The 19,099-nt window shown below is 42.1% G+C and overlaps 1 protein-coding gene across 2 annotated transcripts in view; it reads right to left on the reverse strand.

The window, feature by feature from the left end:
• The window catches only part of TAF1B (TATA-box binding protein associated factor, RNA polymerase I subunit B), a 187,738-nt gene that overhangs the window by 60,642 nt on the left and 107,997 nt on the right, over positions 1 to 19,099 (reverse strand). For both annotated transcript variants that reach the window (XM_040348618.1, XM_040348619.1), the window contains exons 9-11: positions 17,346 to 17,493; positions 9,727 to 9,904; positions 7,195 to 7,235 (exon numbers count right to left, since the gene is read on the reverse strand). In XM_040348618.1, coding sequence (XP_040204552.1) covers positions 7,195 to 7,235; positions 9,727 to 9,904; positions 17,346 to 17,493 — 367 coding nt within the window. The remainder of the gene's footprint in view (positions 1 to 7,194; positions 7,236 to 9,726; positions 9,905 to 17,345; positions 17,494 to 19,099) is intronic.

The following is a 19,099-nucleotide window of genomic DNA, read 5'->3' on the forward strand; positions in this document are numbered from 1 at the left end:
AAAAAAAAACACGTTTAACACATTTGATATACGTTCCTATCCATTTACTAATGCTGGCAACATAAGGATTAAAAATAGCCAATGCTGATTGAGAGTGCAGTTCCACTTTAATGTAAGAAATAAGATGGCAAAGTCTTAACTTTTTGTGTTCAGGTCCCGCTGTATACATCAGCCAAGAAAGAAGGCGTATGCTGTAACACTGTCTGTATGGTTGTTACATGCTTTTATTGAGTTAAAACGGAGGTCTGACAATTTTTTTTTTTTTTTTTTTTAAGTCAGCAGCTACAAATACGGCAGCTGCTGACTTCTAAAGTAAGGACACTTACCTGCCCAGTGCGCCCGCGATGACGGCACCCGAGGACGACCTGTCCCTCGGATGCTTCTGCCGCCATCTTTGGTAAGGGAATCAAGAAGTGATTCACAGCCTGGTTCCCTACTGCGCAATCAAAATGGTCCCTGCTGTCTTCTGGAATCTGTGCGTCTCCCAGAAGACAGCGGGGGGGGGGGGTAGTGGTGTAACCCCCGCAGGGGCCTATGCCCAGGAGTGGGTACAAATACCTATATTATACAGGTATCTGCACCCCCCCCCCCCGAAAGGTGCCAAATGTGACACGAAGGGGGGGGGGAGGATTCCGTAAAATGGAGGTTCCCTTTTTGTGTGGACCTCCACTTTAAGTGGAACTAAACTCCACTATACTTGCCTCTCCTCCAGCTTGCTTGTTGGTGCTTCCATCTTTCCCTTGCCTCCTTACGTTTTAGGTTTCTTAGTCATCTTGACTGATCAGCCTGGGATTTAACGCTCCCATGCACGCAAATGGAGGTAAATTTATGTCAGCACCAAGGCAAGCCCAGGCAGCTAATGTGCTTTTACTGCAGAAAAGACATAGAGTCACTTCTGCAATAAAAGTCTGCCTGCCAGTTAGGTTTCTTTTGCCATCTTTTATTTCACTTTTAAATATTTTTATTATTAAAATGTAATTTTAGAAAATTCTACCATGGTCTTGAAGTGCAAGGATTGCTTCAAGTCTCATACATTCCATTATGTGAGTGACAAAAGGAAAAACAAACCCCTAAAGGTCATGACTCTGGGAAATATGCTGGATAAATACACTGAAATATCTAAAGGGCTTAACCACTTGCCTGCCCGGCACTTCTATCCCCTTCTTGCCCAGGCCAATTTACAGCTTTCAGCGCTGTCGCATTTTGAATGACAATTGTGCAGTCATGCAACACTGCACCCAAACAACATTTTTTATCATTTTTTTTTTCATACAAATAGAGCTTTCTTTTGGTGGTATTTATTTTTATTTTTTGCTAAATAAACGAATAAAAGACTGAACATTTAAAAAAAAAGATAAAACATTTTCATAATTTGTTATAAAATTTAGCAAACGGAATTTTTCTCCTTTACTGATGTGAGTGAGTAACTTATATAGCGATGCACATGCAAACTGAATCGCCTCTGGGCGCTTGATTGACCATTTCTCCTTTGACCTCAAAAGAGATGGGTTTTGATCTTTCTCCTAAAGGCCAAGTGGTTCTCCTCCAACCGAATGGATGTTGGTAAAGTGTTCCAAAGTCGAGGGCCTAGGACAGCAAATCTTCTTTCTCCTTTGGACTTGTATCTGGTTTTGGGGATTTGGAGTAGATTTTGGTTGGAGGATCGCAGAACTCAATTGGGGTTGTAAGCCTTTAGTTTTTCGCATAGATATTTAGGGGCATTTCCCAAAATACATTTATGCGTCAGACAGAGTGCTTTGAAAGTGATTCTGTCTTTCACTGGCAGCCAGTGAAGGCTTCTCAGTGAGGGTGAGATTGATTCCCAAGGTTTTTTCCCAGTCACTAGTTGCGCGGCAGTATTCTGAACGACCTGCAGGCGAGTGATTTGGTACTTTGAGAGTCCGAGGTAGAGAGCATTTGCATAGTCCAGCCTGGAGTTAACAATAGTTCCCACCACGACTGCTATGTCCTCTTTGGGAATAAATGGAATAAGTCTGCGTAGTAGGCGCAGCAGTTGGTGGGATCCGCTGACTACTGACCCTATTTGTGCATCCATTGGCATGTAGGTGTCAAAGATGACTCTTGAGACTTTTGACTTTGGTGCTAGGGGTGATGATTTTGCCCAGAATGGGCGGAGGTGTCCAGGTTGTTGCCGGTTGATTCTTTCGATTGGCGTGAAACAGGAGAAGTTCTGTTTTCGACCCATTGAGTTTAAGATAACTCTGTCATCCAGTTCTCTATCAAAGAGAGGCATTTCTCTAGATCGAGATGATGATCCTTTTTGTTGCAGATGCGAAAGTACAATTGTGTGTCATCCGCATAAGAGTGGTAGAGCAGCTTTTGGCTGCTGATGATTTAAAAAAGGGGGCGAAGATAGATATTAAACAGCACCGGGGACAGCGGGGATCCTTGCGGGACTCCGCATGACACTGTGCGTTTTTCAGAAGTGAACGGTCCCAGTTTCACTACTTGTGATCGGTTTTCCAAAAAGGAGGAGAACCAGGATAAGTCACATTCCGCTACTTTAGCTAGCCGAGTCAGCAATAGTTTGTGGTCTACCATGTCAAAAGCTGCGCTGAGGTCCAAGAGTACTAGAAGACAAGATTCTCCTTTGTCTGCGGCCTCGAGAGCATCATCCCATATTTTGAGCAACGCTGTTTCCGTCCCGTGCCCTGGATGGAAACCCGATTGAAAAGGATCGAGCAAATTATGGGTGTCTAAATGCTGTTGCAGCTGTTGTACCACCATTACCTTGGAGAAGACGTTCAGGCCTGTTATGGGACGACGATGTTCAGGGTCCTTGGGGTCAAGGGTGGGTTTCTTTAGGATGGGGTTGATTATACCATGTTTCAACAGGGTGGGCACTGTGCCCTCCCTGAATGACTGGTTAATCAGCTGCTTGATAGGTGGTGCCAGAATATCGGCACATTCCTTAAGCAGTTTGGTGGGGATAATATCATTTGGCGCTGTGCTATTTCGCAGGGCACTGATGATATTTTTTGTGGCCTCGATGGAGATGGGTTTTAGAGTAAACATTGTTGATTGGGGCGGATTCCCTTGGGAATTGGGCGGGTGACTGAGGGGGGGATTTGGCGGGGTGCTGTTTTGCTGAATGCTTTCACGGATCCTTTTCGATTTTGTTAACAAAATGATCTGATAATTCATTGCAAAATACTTGGGTATCTGAATTGGGAGCTTCTAGACAGACTGGATTTATAGTCTGGGTGACAAGCTTGAAGAGTTTGCGGGGACGATTTAGGGCATTGGTGATGATCTTGGAAAAATGATTTTTTTTGGCCTTGAAAATTTCTTTATGGTATTTTTTTGTTATTTCCTTGTAGATGGCGTGGTTTTCATCTGTGGTGCTTCTTTTACAAGCTGCTTCCGCTCTTCTGCTTTCCTGCTTAAACAACGCCAGCTGGTCGTTAAACCAGCTGGAGTTGTTTTTCCGGATGCAGGTTTTGCGTTTGGGCGCTACTAAGTCGGCTGACTGTAGTAGAGCTGTGTTAATGGCATCCAGGGTTTCAGTGGCTGATTGATGTGAATGGATTGTTTTTAGTTTATTCACTAATGTTGTTTTGAAGAGTTCTGAATGGAGCTTCTTCTGAGATCTGGTCCAGTGTGTTGTCACTGGTTTTGGTGTTTTTGTCAAAGGGGCATTTTTAGTAATCAGGAATTTGATTACGTGGTGGTCTGTCCATGGTAACGGCCCATTTTCCAGAATTTTTACTTCCAGATCTTGTCTGAAAATAAGATCAAGCGTGTGACCAGAAGCATGTGTGGGCCCACATACTAATTGCTGCAGACCTAGTCCTTCCAAGTGGTCAATGCAGGCGACGGCCACGGGATCCTGTGAGGAGTTTGCCCAAAGGTTGAGATCCCCAAGCAGCAAAAGATGTTTGCTGTTTAGTGTAAAAGTGGAAACGAATTCTGTCAACGATGTGAGCAGCTGCGATTTTGGACCGGGTGGTCTATAGCAGAGTAGAATATGGACGGTCTCCTGGGGGTTTGTTTAAAGCTGTAGGGAGAGGGTTTCCATGAACGGAAGTGTATTTTGAAGGACTGGTTTAGTGATCGAGAGAACTCTTGTGGACCACTGCCAGGCCTCCTCCTCTTTGCCCCACTCTGTTTTCTGTTATTATGCGATAGTTCTCTGGCACCAGCTCACCTAGAATGGTGTTACAGTCAGCTGTAAGCCAGCTTTCTGTAATAAAGAGGCAGTCTAAAATCGCATTGTAGGATGAGATCATGAATTTCTGCTCAGTGTCTTACTGCCGATCTTTTATTGATCAGAGCGCATGATATGCGCTTTGGTTTGGATAAGCAGGTGTAGTGTTTGACTGTCGATCGTCGATCGATTCTAAACAGTCGTTCACTCCTTAAGACTTTTTTGGTGGCGGCTGGTAATATTGAGGCAAATGGCTTTAGTCCCCAAATGGTTGCTGCCGAGTAACTCAGTTTAGTCATAGTTGTTGACGGACTGGGGGGCAGATGCCGATAGGGGGGGTAGGGTTTCAGTAAGTGACGGGAGGGACGTTTCAGTGAATCCTACCTCCCTTATTGATCCAGAGGAAGGCGAAAAACCCCTGTCCGTGCTATGCCAATGTGCGTTGATGAGGCTGTAATGATGGGCACTGATAGGTGACACTGTTGGGATGGCACTGATAATTAGTGCCTTAATTATCAGTGTACATGTCACTTTTAGAATATACAGTTATCGGCTCTCTTCTCCTCCCCTCATGCTGTCAGCATGAGAAGAGGAGTGCCGATAATTGGCTTCTGTTTAGATCCTTGATCAGCTGTGATTGGACACAGCTGATCACGTGGTAAAGAACCGCTGATTGGCTCCTCAATCTGTGATCAGAATTGTCCTCTGAACACTGGGATCACAGAGCGTGACAGCCACGCCCTGCAGCGGGCACACGGCCGGAGTGATGGCGGCATTGCAGAACTAGCCGGCCCTGCTGTAGCCTTCATTCGGCTATAGTGTGGTCGGCAAGTGGTTAAATCGGTATTAATCTCAAAAACAAAAATGTTTGATATTGTATCTTACCAATCAGTATATGTAGTGGTTGTATATTTTTCCCTGTTTTCAGCTGGTTATCTGGCCAATAATACACCTCCTTTATTATACAAACATCACTCTGGATGAAGGAGTTCAGGAGGCAGATTTAGACAACAGTCTGAGGGAGGGGAGCGTTAGAAGTAGCAAATTTAATTACACTAACAAATTGAAGCTGAACTCCAGTTAATACTTTAAAAGCAGTTACAGTAAACAAATAAAAAAAATTACCTTTGGGATTAGGATTTTACATACATAAAGACTGGTCATTTTAAGCACCCCTGCCAGTGTTAAATGGTCTATCTCATCCCTGTAGTGCAAGAGAGCGTTTCTGTTGAAAAATAACTTGAGTATAAGCCAAATTTTTCAGCCTTTTTTTAGGCTGAAAATGCCCCCCTCAGCTTATACTAGAGTCAGTGTCCCCACTTACTGTTCCGGGGCCGCTCCGGTGTGTGCGGGTGTGCTTAGGGCCGCTCCGGTGTGTGCGGGTGTTTTTCTGTCTCTCTGGGGGCGTTGTGTGCTTTTTCTGCCACTGGTGTGAGCCGCGGCGACTTGTAAACAACGTAGGCCGCTGTTAGACCTCTAGAGTCGGATTGTCATGCTATACAGAATATGAGGCATAGACCTCTAGAGGTCTAACAGCAGCCTGCATTGTTTACGAGTCGCCACCATTTTGTTGTAGCCGTGGCTCACACCAGTTGCAGAAAAAGCACACAGCGGCCCTGGAGAGACAGAAAAACACCCGCACACACCGAAGCGGCCCCGCGCACACCGGAGCGGCCCCGTAAAAGTAAGTGATTTAAGTCTTCTGCCGCCTGTTGGGGACTTCACTCTGACACCAGTGTTCTCTGAGAAAGCACTTTACACCCTCTCCCTAATGCTGCCAGCACTGAACACTATCCTATGGAATGACAAGCCTGAACATGAGGATGTGGTGGTCCACAGAGGTCTGAGGGGTTTAGTCGCAAAGATATGGTCCCTGGGGCAGCTTGGAATTGCATGTATTTATGACTCAACAAAAAAATTACAATTCTTACACATCAACTGCAGTGTTCTGTGCTGAAATAACTGAACAGCCACCACTGTTTATCAAAAGTCTCCTTATAGAGACTTATATTGCAAAGGAATAGATGGAATATGTCTGACCAGGTCTAATACTGAATGCTGGTTGCTTAGAACACTTAAGAAATTTACTGTACCAGTAACTGCTGCATTTCCCACCCTAGGCTTATACTCGAGTCAATAAGTTTTCCCATTTTTTGTGGTAAAATTAGGTGCCTCGGCTTATACTCGAGTATATATGGGTACCAGTTTGATCACCAGATGAAAATAAAACAAAGCAAGCCTAAAAAAGGGAAACTAATACAGCCGTCACACCTAAGAGTTGGTAAGCTGCAATATAATAAATGTTTTCTTTTGGGTTTAATACTCCTTCAGTAATTTTGTCAACGTTCCATCTAATAAATCTTCTGCCCTTGTTGTTTAAACTTTGGATAGTAAAACATTTTTTTTTCTGTCAGTAAATACCTCATACAGCCCACTTCATGTTTCCTTGTCTAGATATACTGGGAACTCAGTATGTTCTCCTGCAATGATCAGACTTGTCCTGACACTCCCCCCACTGCACAGCCATTTACTAAGAAGCTCAGTGTGCTGCTGCTTCTCCTCCCACCAGCTCTGATACAGTTGAGAACAAAGAGAATGTGAACATTTATAGAAAAAGGTAAAAAAATAAAAAATAAAGTAATTTTTTAGTGTTTTTTTAAATCTATACAAACATGTTTTGTCTTTCATTTCTATTTTAAACCGAATGGGTTGTTTTACCATGATTAAGCCCTTTATGGGGAACCATTTTGCAGCAGATAAATGACAGGTGGGATGTGATGCTCTGGATCTGTTACCGGAATAAACTGTATTTAAGCACTATGACGTCATCATATGTGGCCTTTTTCTTCCTCTTTGGCATACTTTGGAAGGTATTGCCCACAGAAAGCAATCATGCACAATGACAGCTGGAATATGATTGGATACTGGGGAATACACCTCCTCAATTCTCTTCCTCCCATCTACAAAATTGCCATGTAAATGTCATAACACACACACACACACACACACACACACACACACCTTACCTTCAGTCTTATTTCTTTTACTGGCAATATCTGAGATCTGCCTGTTAAAAAATTAAACACAATTATGTAATTTTTGTATTCATTATAGAAAAGTAAAACAACAGTATTATTACTTTTTATCTTTACTAAGCTGACTGTAAAGGAAAGTACACATAGAAAGGTTTGTATCCTCTTATCTTTTTAAATGTAAAAACAATATTCCTTTTTCTGCAACAAATAAACCTTTGCTGTGTATTTTAGGGGAATCTCTGATGCTGCGTGCAGCCCGCGATAGACATGAAAGGCTGTAGGTGGCTCTACGCAGGTATGTGCTGCTACTTGGCACATGCGTACAGATGTCTGTGTTCTGAGATTTATGTCTGTTCGCATGTGCCACTTCAGGTCTATGGGTGGCCGACAGCTGTACACAGCACCAGGGGCTCCCAGCCACCAATACACACCCTGTTTAATTAGACCCCATGAGTGAATGTGCCATTGAGTCATTAATCTTAAAACATATTGCAGTTTTATGTTACTGGTTCTGTTGTGTTTTGTTAAAGTCAATGCAACATATGTGTATTTTAGTTTCGTTTGTACAGTCAGTCCAGATTAGATCAGTGTTTGATCTGTGCTGGCAAGTTTATTCACCCACCACCTCCTTCTAAGACAGAGTTTCTCAAATTAAGTTTAAGGTTTTACAAATAGTGAAGTCTACAATCTACTCACTGGTAATGAACCAGAGGACTTGTTTCTGCCCTAAAAGACTGCTAGCAAGATCTCTGGTACAGTTCATGTCTCTGCTCCCATGACTCTCACCTTGGAGCCCCCAGGAAAAAAAAAAAAACTTGCCACTGAAATCAGGCACTTGGTAAGAGGCAGAGGAATGTTTCAGACATTAAAAGCGGAGTTCCACTCAAAAGTGGAACTTCCGCTCATTTGTCTCCCCCCCCTTTTGGGGGAGGGGGAATGGGTACCTGTTTTTGACAGGTATCATTCCCCACTTTTGGAGATGGCGCCGTCTCTCGGAAGTTCAGCCTCCTTCCTCCGCCACCGGGCCAATTAGAAAACGCAGCGAGATTCGCGCATGTGCAGTAGGAAACCAGCTGTGAAGCGGAAAGGCGTCACACTGGTTCCCTTACCGGAACGGGGGTGGCTGCACTCGACAGCTGATCCAAAGATCGGCTGGGGTGCCAACATGGCGGGCTCCCTGTCCAGGTAAGTGACCATATATTAAAAGTCAGCAGCTGCAGCATTTGTAGCTGCTGACTTAAGTTTTCATGGGGGGGCTGGACCTCCTATTTAAAGAGGTTATAAACCCACTTTGACAACTTGCACCTACAGGCAAGCCTAAATTGAGGCTTACCTGTAGGTGCAAGAAATATCTGCTTAACCTACCCGGTTAAGGAGATATTTGCAGAAAACACTGCATCGATGTCTATGGTGTATGCGCGCCATAGACAACGGCGCAGGCGCACTGAGCATTCCGGCATTCTGAATGGGATCATGCCGGTTCCGCACACATGTGCGGGAGTGACGTCATCACCGTTCTGGCCAATCACATCGCCGGAGTGGCGATACCAGGAAGAAGCTCCGAGGGGACATGGCGGCGCATGCTAATGAGGAGCACTTCAAGGGGCTTGGATCTCAGGTAAGTGTCAAATAATGAGCTAGTATGCTACGCATACTAGCACATTATGCCGTTCTCTTGCAGGGTTTTTCCCCCCGTTTTTTTTAGGGGGGGGGGTGTTACTTCCTCTTTAAGTTCAACTAACAGACAAATAACAGATAAAAAGGAAAACTTGCATCCTTGGCATTATTCAATAAGAAAATCCCCCCATGTCCTAAAGGCAAATCTGAACCCTTTGGATCAACAATCCACAGTGACAGTTTTTTTTTAACTAATAATTAGTTTCTATGCACACTTCAGTTATGTAAGAAGGTCCATGCTGCAATTCATTATTGGGTGATTGATTTGACTAACTCCAACTCCCTGTCTGTGCTTTTTTTCCCTATCTGTCTTTATGGTGGCTTCAAGTTTTTATTAAATTGAATGGAGAGGAAGAATACACTATTGGGTGAATAATCCATTTAACAACCACCAAAAATCTAAATTTTACATGTACTGCGATTCGCACAGCCGAGCCACCTTGCTGCATTTTAACTGCGGCTGGTGGTTGCCAAGTGGTTAAACTTACCCTAACTAATTTGGAACATTTTAAAAGCTTTCGGTAGGATTGTAGAACGTGTGTAACGAGCTGCAAATGTTTTACAATGTAATCTTTTACAGCACGCAATACATTTTTTTATGAAAAGCTATTAAAACAACTGCAATTCAGGTTGCAATTGGGGTTGAATATAAATGCAAAAACAGTTGTGACATCAATGAAGGAAAGCGCTTCCAAATTTGCACTAAAATATTTCTAAATATAAAAAGCAAATCAAATCAAAAATAAAAAACAAAAAATTGCTGAATTGATGCATACATGGCTAGCATAACTGTAACTTTGTATAATAAATGCATTTGATTGATTTATGCTTTGTGATGAGCTTTACCATTCCCAGTCATCGTTGAGGACGAATACGATTTTGAGCACAACAATTATGATTGCCACTGCTTGAATGTCATACGGGATACACCTTGCTCGTTTCCTCACAGGATCATATGTCAGAATGGTGACATCATCCAGCCCGGTCTTCTTGGCTACCCGGTAGGTCCAGTTGTGCAACTCATCTGCAAGAATCAAAACAGAGAATTGTGACTTTTATGAGAATTATCATTCCAATACTTTTGTATTTTACAGTAAAATGATGTAATACACACATGAAGTATCCTGTGAATCTACAGTTACCTATGAAGCCGTAACTTATTCTTGAACAGTTATTTTTACTTTTGTAACAAAAGCAGCATACCCATACCCCACTCATGGCCCCTCTGCACAGATAAACAGTATATAAGGTTTGTCTGTGTGCCATGCAGTTAACAGTACAAATTACCCATTCTAGCGAGGGATGGGCAGCAAATGTGGATTCCTCTAGCAATATTGAGCGCATGAAGAAGATGATGATGATGATTACCAGCCATAGGGCAGCAGTCTCTCTGGTGCATTTACTGAGCTGATTGGTGCTATTCGCAATAGACAGTCTCCTTTCCTAGGCTTGCACCTATTACTGTAGAAAGCCACATGTGCAAATCAGGAAACACTAGCCTGATAGAGTGGGAAATGTACCAATGGTGGTAGTTGTCCTCACTGCAGGAAGTACATAGCAGTATTGTAGGAGCCATTACTGCTATTTTCCCAACAAGTCAGACACAAGGTGAGCTCACACAATCGGGTGAACACTGTGTACAGGAAAGCCTCTAAAAGGTTCTAGAAGACATATGAAGCTGAAAAAGTATAACCCCCAGAACCCATGAGGGAGAAAAAGCAGAGCCGCCGGTAGTCATATTTTTTTATTACAAGTACTTATAGAGCACCAATTGATGCAGAGCTTCACATACTGTACATTCACATCAATCTTTGAGCTCAAAAGAGCTTTAAATTTAAGATCCCTACCTCTAATACATACACATACTACACAGCAGCCAATTAACCTACCAGCATGTCTTTGGAGAATGGAAGGAAACTGGAATATATGGAGGAAATCCATACAGGCACAGGCAGAACACGCAAACTCCATGCAAATAGTGTCTTGGCTTGGATTCGTACTAAAGACCCCGTTACCCATTGGCAGAGGTATACAGCAGAAATATGACTGATATGGAAGTCCAACATCTTTTTGCAGCCATTACTACTAGTTGCCCCACCTGCCAGGCACAAGGTGAGCTCACAGAATCAGGTGAACACTGTGTACATGTAAACCTCTAGAAGAGGACATATGAAGCTGATAAGTATGACCACCAGAACCCATGGGAACCCAGGAGGGAAAGGCAGCAGAGCTGCAGGTAGCCATTTTATTATTTATTACAGGTATTTACATAAAAAGGTAACAACTGGTGTGGCACTTTCCATACTGTTTCTCATCAGTCCTTGAGCTCAAGGTGCTTACACAGTCCAAGATCCATACTATTTCACATTAGTAACTGCTCTTAAAATTAGCTTATAATCCAAGATCCCTACCTCACATACAGTACATATACTAGGCCTACTTAGACAGGAGCCAACTATCCTACCAGCATGTCTATGCAGTATGGGTGGAAATCAGAATGCCTGGAGGAAACCTGTGCAAGCACAGGCTGAATATGCAAACTTCATGCAAATAGTGTTATGGCTTGGATTTGAACCAAAATACCCCAGTGTTGCAAGGCAGAAGTGCTAGCTGTTAGGCTACTGTAACTGCCCACAACACAATTCCTGAAGAAACCTTGGTATATCAAGTGTAATTGGGTGCAATGTATAACTTGCAGAGCCTGCAATCTGAATAGAGAAAACTAGAAAGCATGACGGCACTATGTTAATGTCTTTATATACAAAGTGGTAAATTAAAAGTTTTAGTCGGTGGAACAAAGCATGAACACATTACTCTAATTCCTAGGGGTACAAAAAGCAGTGCTTTTAATCTTTTAATGATGATTGTAGCTAAATGTGTTTAGCAGTCGTGTTGCTACCACTTCATGCCTGTGTGTCAATATCCATGGAAACCAGGTTTGAACATGCGCCACATGGCTGACAATCCACTCCAAAGTAGTAATTAGCTGCAAGCCACAAGCTGAACAACCTGAACAACAACAGAAAGATAAGTTGACCTATGTGTGCTGGAAACACAAGGACATGCAGGCTCTCATTTATCACCTTACTTAGTAAGAAAAATTCTCTGATTCCCACATTTCCAGTTTTACAAGAAACTCTGGCTCCACCATCACTAGGCATCTACACAGTCAGCAATTGGCGCTCACACTGGCACACAAAATAGTGCTAACAAGAAATACCACAATCTTATGTCTCTGCCGGAGGGATAATGTAACCTGCCTGGAGGGCAGGAGGAAATTCCCATATAAGTCAAAGCTACAGGGCAAGAAGAGGGGTTTGCACTGTAATCACTAGAAAGACACCGCCAATGAAATGTGACCAGGGGCCAATGACATTGTGTGCTCTACACAACCAGCTATGTAAATCACTTTGTAAAAATCAAGTGAGAAATTTGCCTTTCCTAGTAATGTAGAGAGAAAAAAATTAATACAATAAAAGTTCACTAAACATGAGAGGTCCTATAGAGGGCGTGTGCTCATAGGCCAATTACTTCAATATATATTTTAATCTTATAACTTGATAATCTGATTGTTTTGTTTTTTTTAAATAGTGTGTGTGTGTATGTACCTTGATTGATTTGAATTAATTGCTTTTAAAACCCAAAATGTATTTTTTCCTTAAATCAGCTACATACATTCAAAGTGCATAATGACAAAATGTGTGTAAAATGTATTTTTCTTAGAAAGCAGCTACAGATGGTGTAGAAAAGCCTGTCCCCTGCCAGCATGCTGTAGAGAAGTAAGCACCCTTGTTCTATCTATTGGAGCAGTGGTCTCTGTGTAGAGGTCCAATATGCCCTCTGCTGAGTCACATACAGTGGATATAAAAAAGTTAAACTGTTAGTCAGGTTTCTGTGATGTCAAAAAAAATGACAAAGATAAATCATTTCAGAACCTTTTCCACCTTTTTAATGTGACCTATAAGCTGTACAACTCAATTGAACAAAAAACTGAAATCTTTAAGGTGGAGGGAAGTAAAAATAAAAAATTATATGGTTGCATACATGTGCACACCCTTAAACTAATACTTTGTTGAAGCACCTTTTGATTTTATTACAACACTCAGTCTTTTTGGGTATGAGTCCATCAGCATGGCACATCTTGACTTGGAAATATTTGCCCACTCTTAGCAAAAACAATCGGTCAGAATGCGATGACATCTCCTGTGCACAGCCCTCTTTAAATTACCCCACAGATTTCCAATCGGATTCAGGTCTGGGCTCTGGCTGGGCCATTCCAAAACTTTAATCTTCTTCTAGTGAAGCCAGTCCTTTGTTGATATGGATGTATGCTTTGGGTGGTTGTCATGCTAAAAGATGAAGTTTCTCTTCATGTTCAGCTTTCTAACAGAAGCCTGAAGGTTTTTTGCCAATATTGACTGGTATTTGGAACTGTTCATAATTCCCTCTACATTGACTAAGGCCCTTGTTCCAGCTGAAGAAAAACAGCCACAAAGCATTATTCTGCCACCACCATGCTTCACTGTGGGTATGGTGTTCTTTTGGTGATGTGCAGAATTGTTTTTGCGCCAAACATATCTTTTGGAATTATGGCCAAAAAGTTCAACCTTGGTTTTATCAGACTAGAACACATTTCCCCACATGCTTTTGGGAGACTTCAGATGTGTTTTTGCAAAATTTAGCTGGGCTTGGATGTTTTTCTTCACTCTATTCCATAGCCCAGACATATGAAGAATACGGGAGATTGTTGTCACATGTACCACACAGCCAGTACTTGCCAGACATTCCTGCAGCTCAATTAATGTTGCTGTAGGCCTCTTGGCAGCCTCCCTGACCAGTTTTCTTCTAGTATTTTCAAAAATTTTGGAAGGATGACCAGTTCTTGGTAATGTCACTGTTGTGCCATATTTTCTCCACTTGATGATGACTGTCTTCACTGTGTTCCGTGGTAAATCGAATTCCTTGGAAATTCTTTTGTACCCTTCTCCTGACAAAAAATTAGATCCTTCTGATGCTTTGGAAGCTCTCTGTGGATCATGGCTTTTGCTGTAGGATGCGACTAAGAAAATGTCAGGAAAGACCTACTAGAACAGCTGAACTTTATTTGGGGTCAATCAGAGGCCCTTTAAAATGATGGCAGATTCGTACCGACTCCTATTTAAACATGCGTTTGAATGTGATTGCTTGATTCTGAACACAGCTAAATCCCCAGGCATAAGAGGGTGTGCACACTTATGCAACCACATTAATTTTTTTTATTCCCCCCCCCCCCCAAAAGATTTCAGTTTGTTTTTCAATTGAGTTGTACAGTCACACTAAAAAGGTGGAAAAAGTTCTAAAAACTATTTATCTTTGTCTCTATTTTTACATCACAGAAACCTGACATTTTAAACAGGAGTGTATAGACTTTTTATATCCACTGTAGTTCTGCAATCAGAAAAACTCATCCCCCCTACTGACAGGAGAGCTCTACAGAGGGGTGTGTTGGGCCTCTGTAGAGAGACCACAGCTTACATAGAGTAAGGGCTCAATCAGACTTGCAGTTGACGGGGAGCAAGCTCAACTGTGCATTTTAATGCCCCCTCCCTCCCAACCTGTAAATGAAGCACATTGGGGTGTTAGAATGCCACAGTTGTGAAGCTCTGCTTGGCGCCCCCAGCAAAAGTTTTTGCTCCCGACGCACTCGGCGGGTGTTACTTCTGATTTGGGCCCATTCAAGCAGCATTCAGGGGGTTTAAACCAGCAGGAGAAAGGAGTCATATCACCTCCTCACAGCCTGTCAAATGACTCTGAGAAGGGATCCAAACGCACCGGTAGCGGCAGCTCCATTAGAGGCGCAACCCCCTAATCCATGTGCCCATCCCCTAATCTACATGCAGGGCGCCGGACGCATGGAGTTCTTTTTTTAAGCATGAGATTGAAAGCCTGAGGCTCGAATTGGCTTTAAAAAATTGTGACCCTGGGGGTGCAGAGCACTGCGCCCTGAGCCCACCCAGTGGGTGTGACAATAGCGAATTAATATTCGCTATTGTCTTCTTCTCCCACCAGGCCAATCCGGAAGTGGGTCTAAAGGCTCGATTGGCTGATAGGAGAAGCGACCTTAAATTGTGCCGGTATGCGCAAATACGTGCATATGAACAAAATATTTTGAACGTTCAATAGATTTTGCCTAAGGAATCTCTTGTATGCACAAATACATTTTTGCTGTATTTTTACCTTGCAAAAAAAAAAAAAAAAGGGTTTCCCTTTAAGTCCTTTGGGATGCTTCACACCACAGTGCTATGGGCGAAGTGCTTACTGCATGCTGCAACTTATACGATTTTAAAAACTGCACCAAAAACACAGCTCCCCATTGAAGTTAATGGAAAATGTGGCAAAAACGCAACAAAAATGCATCAAAAATGCACTATGTCCGTTTTTCACAGGCAACCACAAAATGCAACAGAAACGCATCTGAAACGCAGTAAATCTCAGTGAAAATGATTTTTGTGAAAGGGCCCTAAGGTTGCTTTCACACTATAACAACAAAAACCTGGGGAATGCCCAGGGAAAAACCAAGCCTACTTACCGACCAGCTTGCAGAAAACCAATTAACCTGTCTACAGTACGCCTTAAAAACAGGGGTTCGGTCCGCACGCTTTCACACTATGCAGTATTTTAAGGAACTTTTACGTTAAAGCGCAAGAAAAGCTGAAAAAAATTCACCCCTTTAAATTCAATGTATGTCTGCACACTGGTCCGTTGCAGTGTAAAAAATCTTGCTTGCCGCATTTATGGTACGTATTTGGTCAGTTAAAAAAACACGCCAGAAACACATCAATAATGCACCCGTGTTAGGCTTTTGATGCGGTTTTTGAATCAAAATGACCTGTGAAAAATGCACCACAAATGCAGTAAAATTGTAGCAAAAACGCCTATGCTTTTTGCTGCATTTTTGCTACGGATCAGTGTGAAAGTGCCCTAATGTGTTTAACAATGTTGAAGATGTTTCAAAGCTTGCTCAAGCTGCTTTTTTAGCTGCGGCTGTAACGTGACTAACTACTACTAGCTATGGGTAGGTTAAGTTTGTAAAAGTCTGGGCACTCTCAGTATTTCTTGACACCTCCTTTTGAAGGAAATTACAGCCTCCAAATGTTTATTGTAGCCAGCTAATAGTCTTGTTTCTCTCACTCCTAGCAGAATGCTTCATTAATATTCTTAGATTCACTTACAAATACTGCCTGTTTGACACTTGCCAACAGATTAAAAAAAATACATAAATAACTTGGCAAATAAAAAAAGACTGTAAATTACCATCTGTAAAACAAATGTCACTATAAATAGGAATGGGTTAACATTTAGAAAAGAATCACCAAGACATGTAATTTGACCAAGGCTGTCCAAACCTTTGCATACAACCAATATTAAGTAAGGCCATACACAAAAATCTAACAGATTCCTCCATCCATGCTATAATATACAGTGCAGATGGACGAATCTGCCGCTGTGAATATTGTATTCTGACAGCGGCCCAGCCTGTACCCAAATATCCAGGGATGTTGGACAGGAGCCCAAATTTTGCTTCGTGTATTTTGCTTCAGCTTAAGTAACTAAAACATATGTATTTTCTGAGTTGCTGAAGTGCGACTTCTAAGATTTAATCACATCTCTGCGAGACAAAGAACCTCCTCAAGAATGGAAATGTCTAAGTTAAAGATTCAGATGTGTTTTTTTTTTTTACTTGACATTTCAGATGAAATATGTTGTGCTTAAAAAGGACATTATAGGTGAATATCACCCTTGGGGCAAAATAAACTTCCCCATTCTTTCAACTGTGCCTGTACAATATGTTAAAAGACTTAACCCAACCTATAATTAAAAGGGAAGGTACATTCTTTTCACCGTTTTTTTATGTAAAGAGATTTTTTTTTTAAATTGTGTCTATTGGGTCTATTTGTAAAAGGTTTTCACCCAAAATTCACACACCTGTCACCCAATATTCACATTTTTTTTAACTGCATTCAAAATGTGTGAATTTTGGATAAAAGCTGTGTGAAAACTTTTATGAACAGCCAGGGTTTCCTGCTTTGTCTATCCCCACAGTGGTTGTGCTCGACTACTCCTCACAGTGGAAATCTAGGATTCATATGATTTAACCGCTTGCTGACTGCCCTATAAACGGATTTACTGCTACAGGGCAGCTGCACCGTGCAGAATCACGTATATACATGTGATTCCGCACTTCTGGGTAGGGGGCAGCACACATGCCAGGCAATGAATGTCAGCCAGCAATACAACTCCATTAATGCTGAATACTCTATGCAAATACCCACTTTGACATTTTCACAGTCTTGGGCATGCCACTCTTTCTTTGGGAATATTTTTTATTAATTTCTTGTTATGTCTTGGGGATATAATGTGAAGAGAAATTCCCCTAACAGGAAAAAAAAAACTTTCACATCAACTTTTAGAAAGAAAAATTTTACCTGGCAAGTTGGCTTCCATCAGGTATTTCATACACAGCACATTGGGATGATAAAAACAGGTTTCTGTGATTGATGGAAAGCAAGGTAGATCTAGCAATACTCCAAGCTCATGGGTCAATTGAATAATTTCTCTGTATACCGGGAAGAACTGTTGAGAGAATTTTTTTTTTTTATATATACATTTTGTTTTATAACTTTTCACATAACTCATGAGGTGAGAAAAATAAATCAGGTCATCATCTTTATAGAACAATACCCTATCAGAGACCAGATACAAATTTTTGTAATTAATGATTTTCTTGCTAGAAGTGAAGGTCACATGACACACATATGAATAAAGTGGGCCAGGAACAGGGCTGTAAATCACAAGAACAAACAGCTACATGCTGAATAATAGATCTTATACCTTGGAAGAACAGCAGCCGTAATGACATCACTCTATAACATGCACGTGGGAGTCGAGGCTGCGGCACAGAGCTCTGAAAGGACGACATCAGTATGTCATCCCTTCGCCAGCGACTTCACCAGCTGCACACACAGGATATCTCATAAACAATACACATTTAGGAGATATTCCTTGTACCTACAGGTAAGCTTTATTTTAGGCTTACCTGTAAGTACAAGTGTACTGGGGCATTTACTACATCTTTAACAATGTATTGACACCCCCAGCTGATCACAGGGGCAGTGCATTTTGAACACAGTGCTAGAAACGTGCATTTCCTGCAACACGTTCTGATGTGAAACGGCCCTTGTAGACCTTATTAATTAATCAGCTATGTAAATAATCTGAGTTTTTCTTAGAGGAATTCTGGGTATGGATATTTCATACATAGTTACACAATTCAGCACCGCAAGTTGCGCTGCCCACTGCCTTTCCTGGTGGAGTGATCTCAGTGAACATGCTCCGGTGCTGAAACTGATGTGAGGCGGCTGACAGGGAGCAGCAAGTCTAATCCAGGCAGTGGCAGGTGGTGTCGCTGCAGGGCTAGCGACACCAATATCTGTTTAGTGTCCACAGAATACTCACTGAGCTTGTGATCAGGATCATATGTGCGGCAGCAAAAAGGTGGGCTTTAACATATGAGTTGCCGGGTTGGCAGTGCATTTGGTTTCGAGGGAGGGGGTGCAGGGGTAGTGTCGAGGACGAGGTCGAAGAGGGGGCCCCATTGAGTAGGCTGTATGGGGCCCCACAATTTCTAACAGCAGCCCTGGCTGGTCTCATTGAATTTGGTGATGTCATTATGGTGTTGGTCTCTATTTTCATTACTGCAAAGAAAGCTGAAATGCAAGGATCATATTTATTCTGTGAATCTTTGTCTTCTGCACCTCCGCTGCAGCTTCTTGGTCCTTATAACCGATGCTGGTAACGAGTACAACAGTGTGAAATAAAAACTGACTGTGCTGTCCCTTAGTAATTATGGTGCAGCAGAGAAAAGGTTAATTGCATATCTAATTTCCATGTTATTTTTTGGGAAGTAAAGTATTCAGGGAAAAGAGGCATCAGAAGGGTCTTTTATTATTCAGGAAACCTGAGAGCATTTCACCCTTTTCTGGTTTTGGTGGTCTGTATTATTGAAAAAGTCGTTTTGCATATAAAGCAGACGCCCAGCATTTAAAAAAAAATTACATAACACAAATGACAGTTGTACAAAGGGTGTCATCCTTCAGGTGTCCCTTTGAGCAGCATGTTGTCTAAATACCGTTCTGTATGTGGTAGTAAGCTGAGTGACTTCTACAAGTGTGCGAAAGAA

The sequence above is a fragment of the Rana temporaria genome, chromosome 4 (genome assembly GCF_905171775.1).
Source record: "Rana temporaria chromosome 4, aRanTem1.1, whole genome shotgun sequence".
Taxonomy (NCBI): Eukaryota; Metazoa; Chordata; class Amphibia; order Anura; family Ranidae; genus Rana; species Rana temporaria.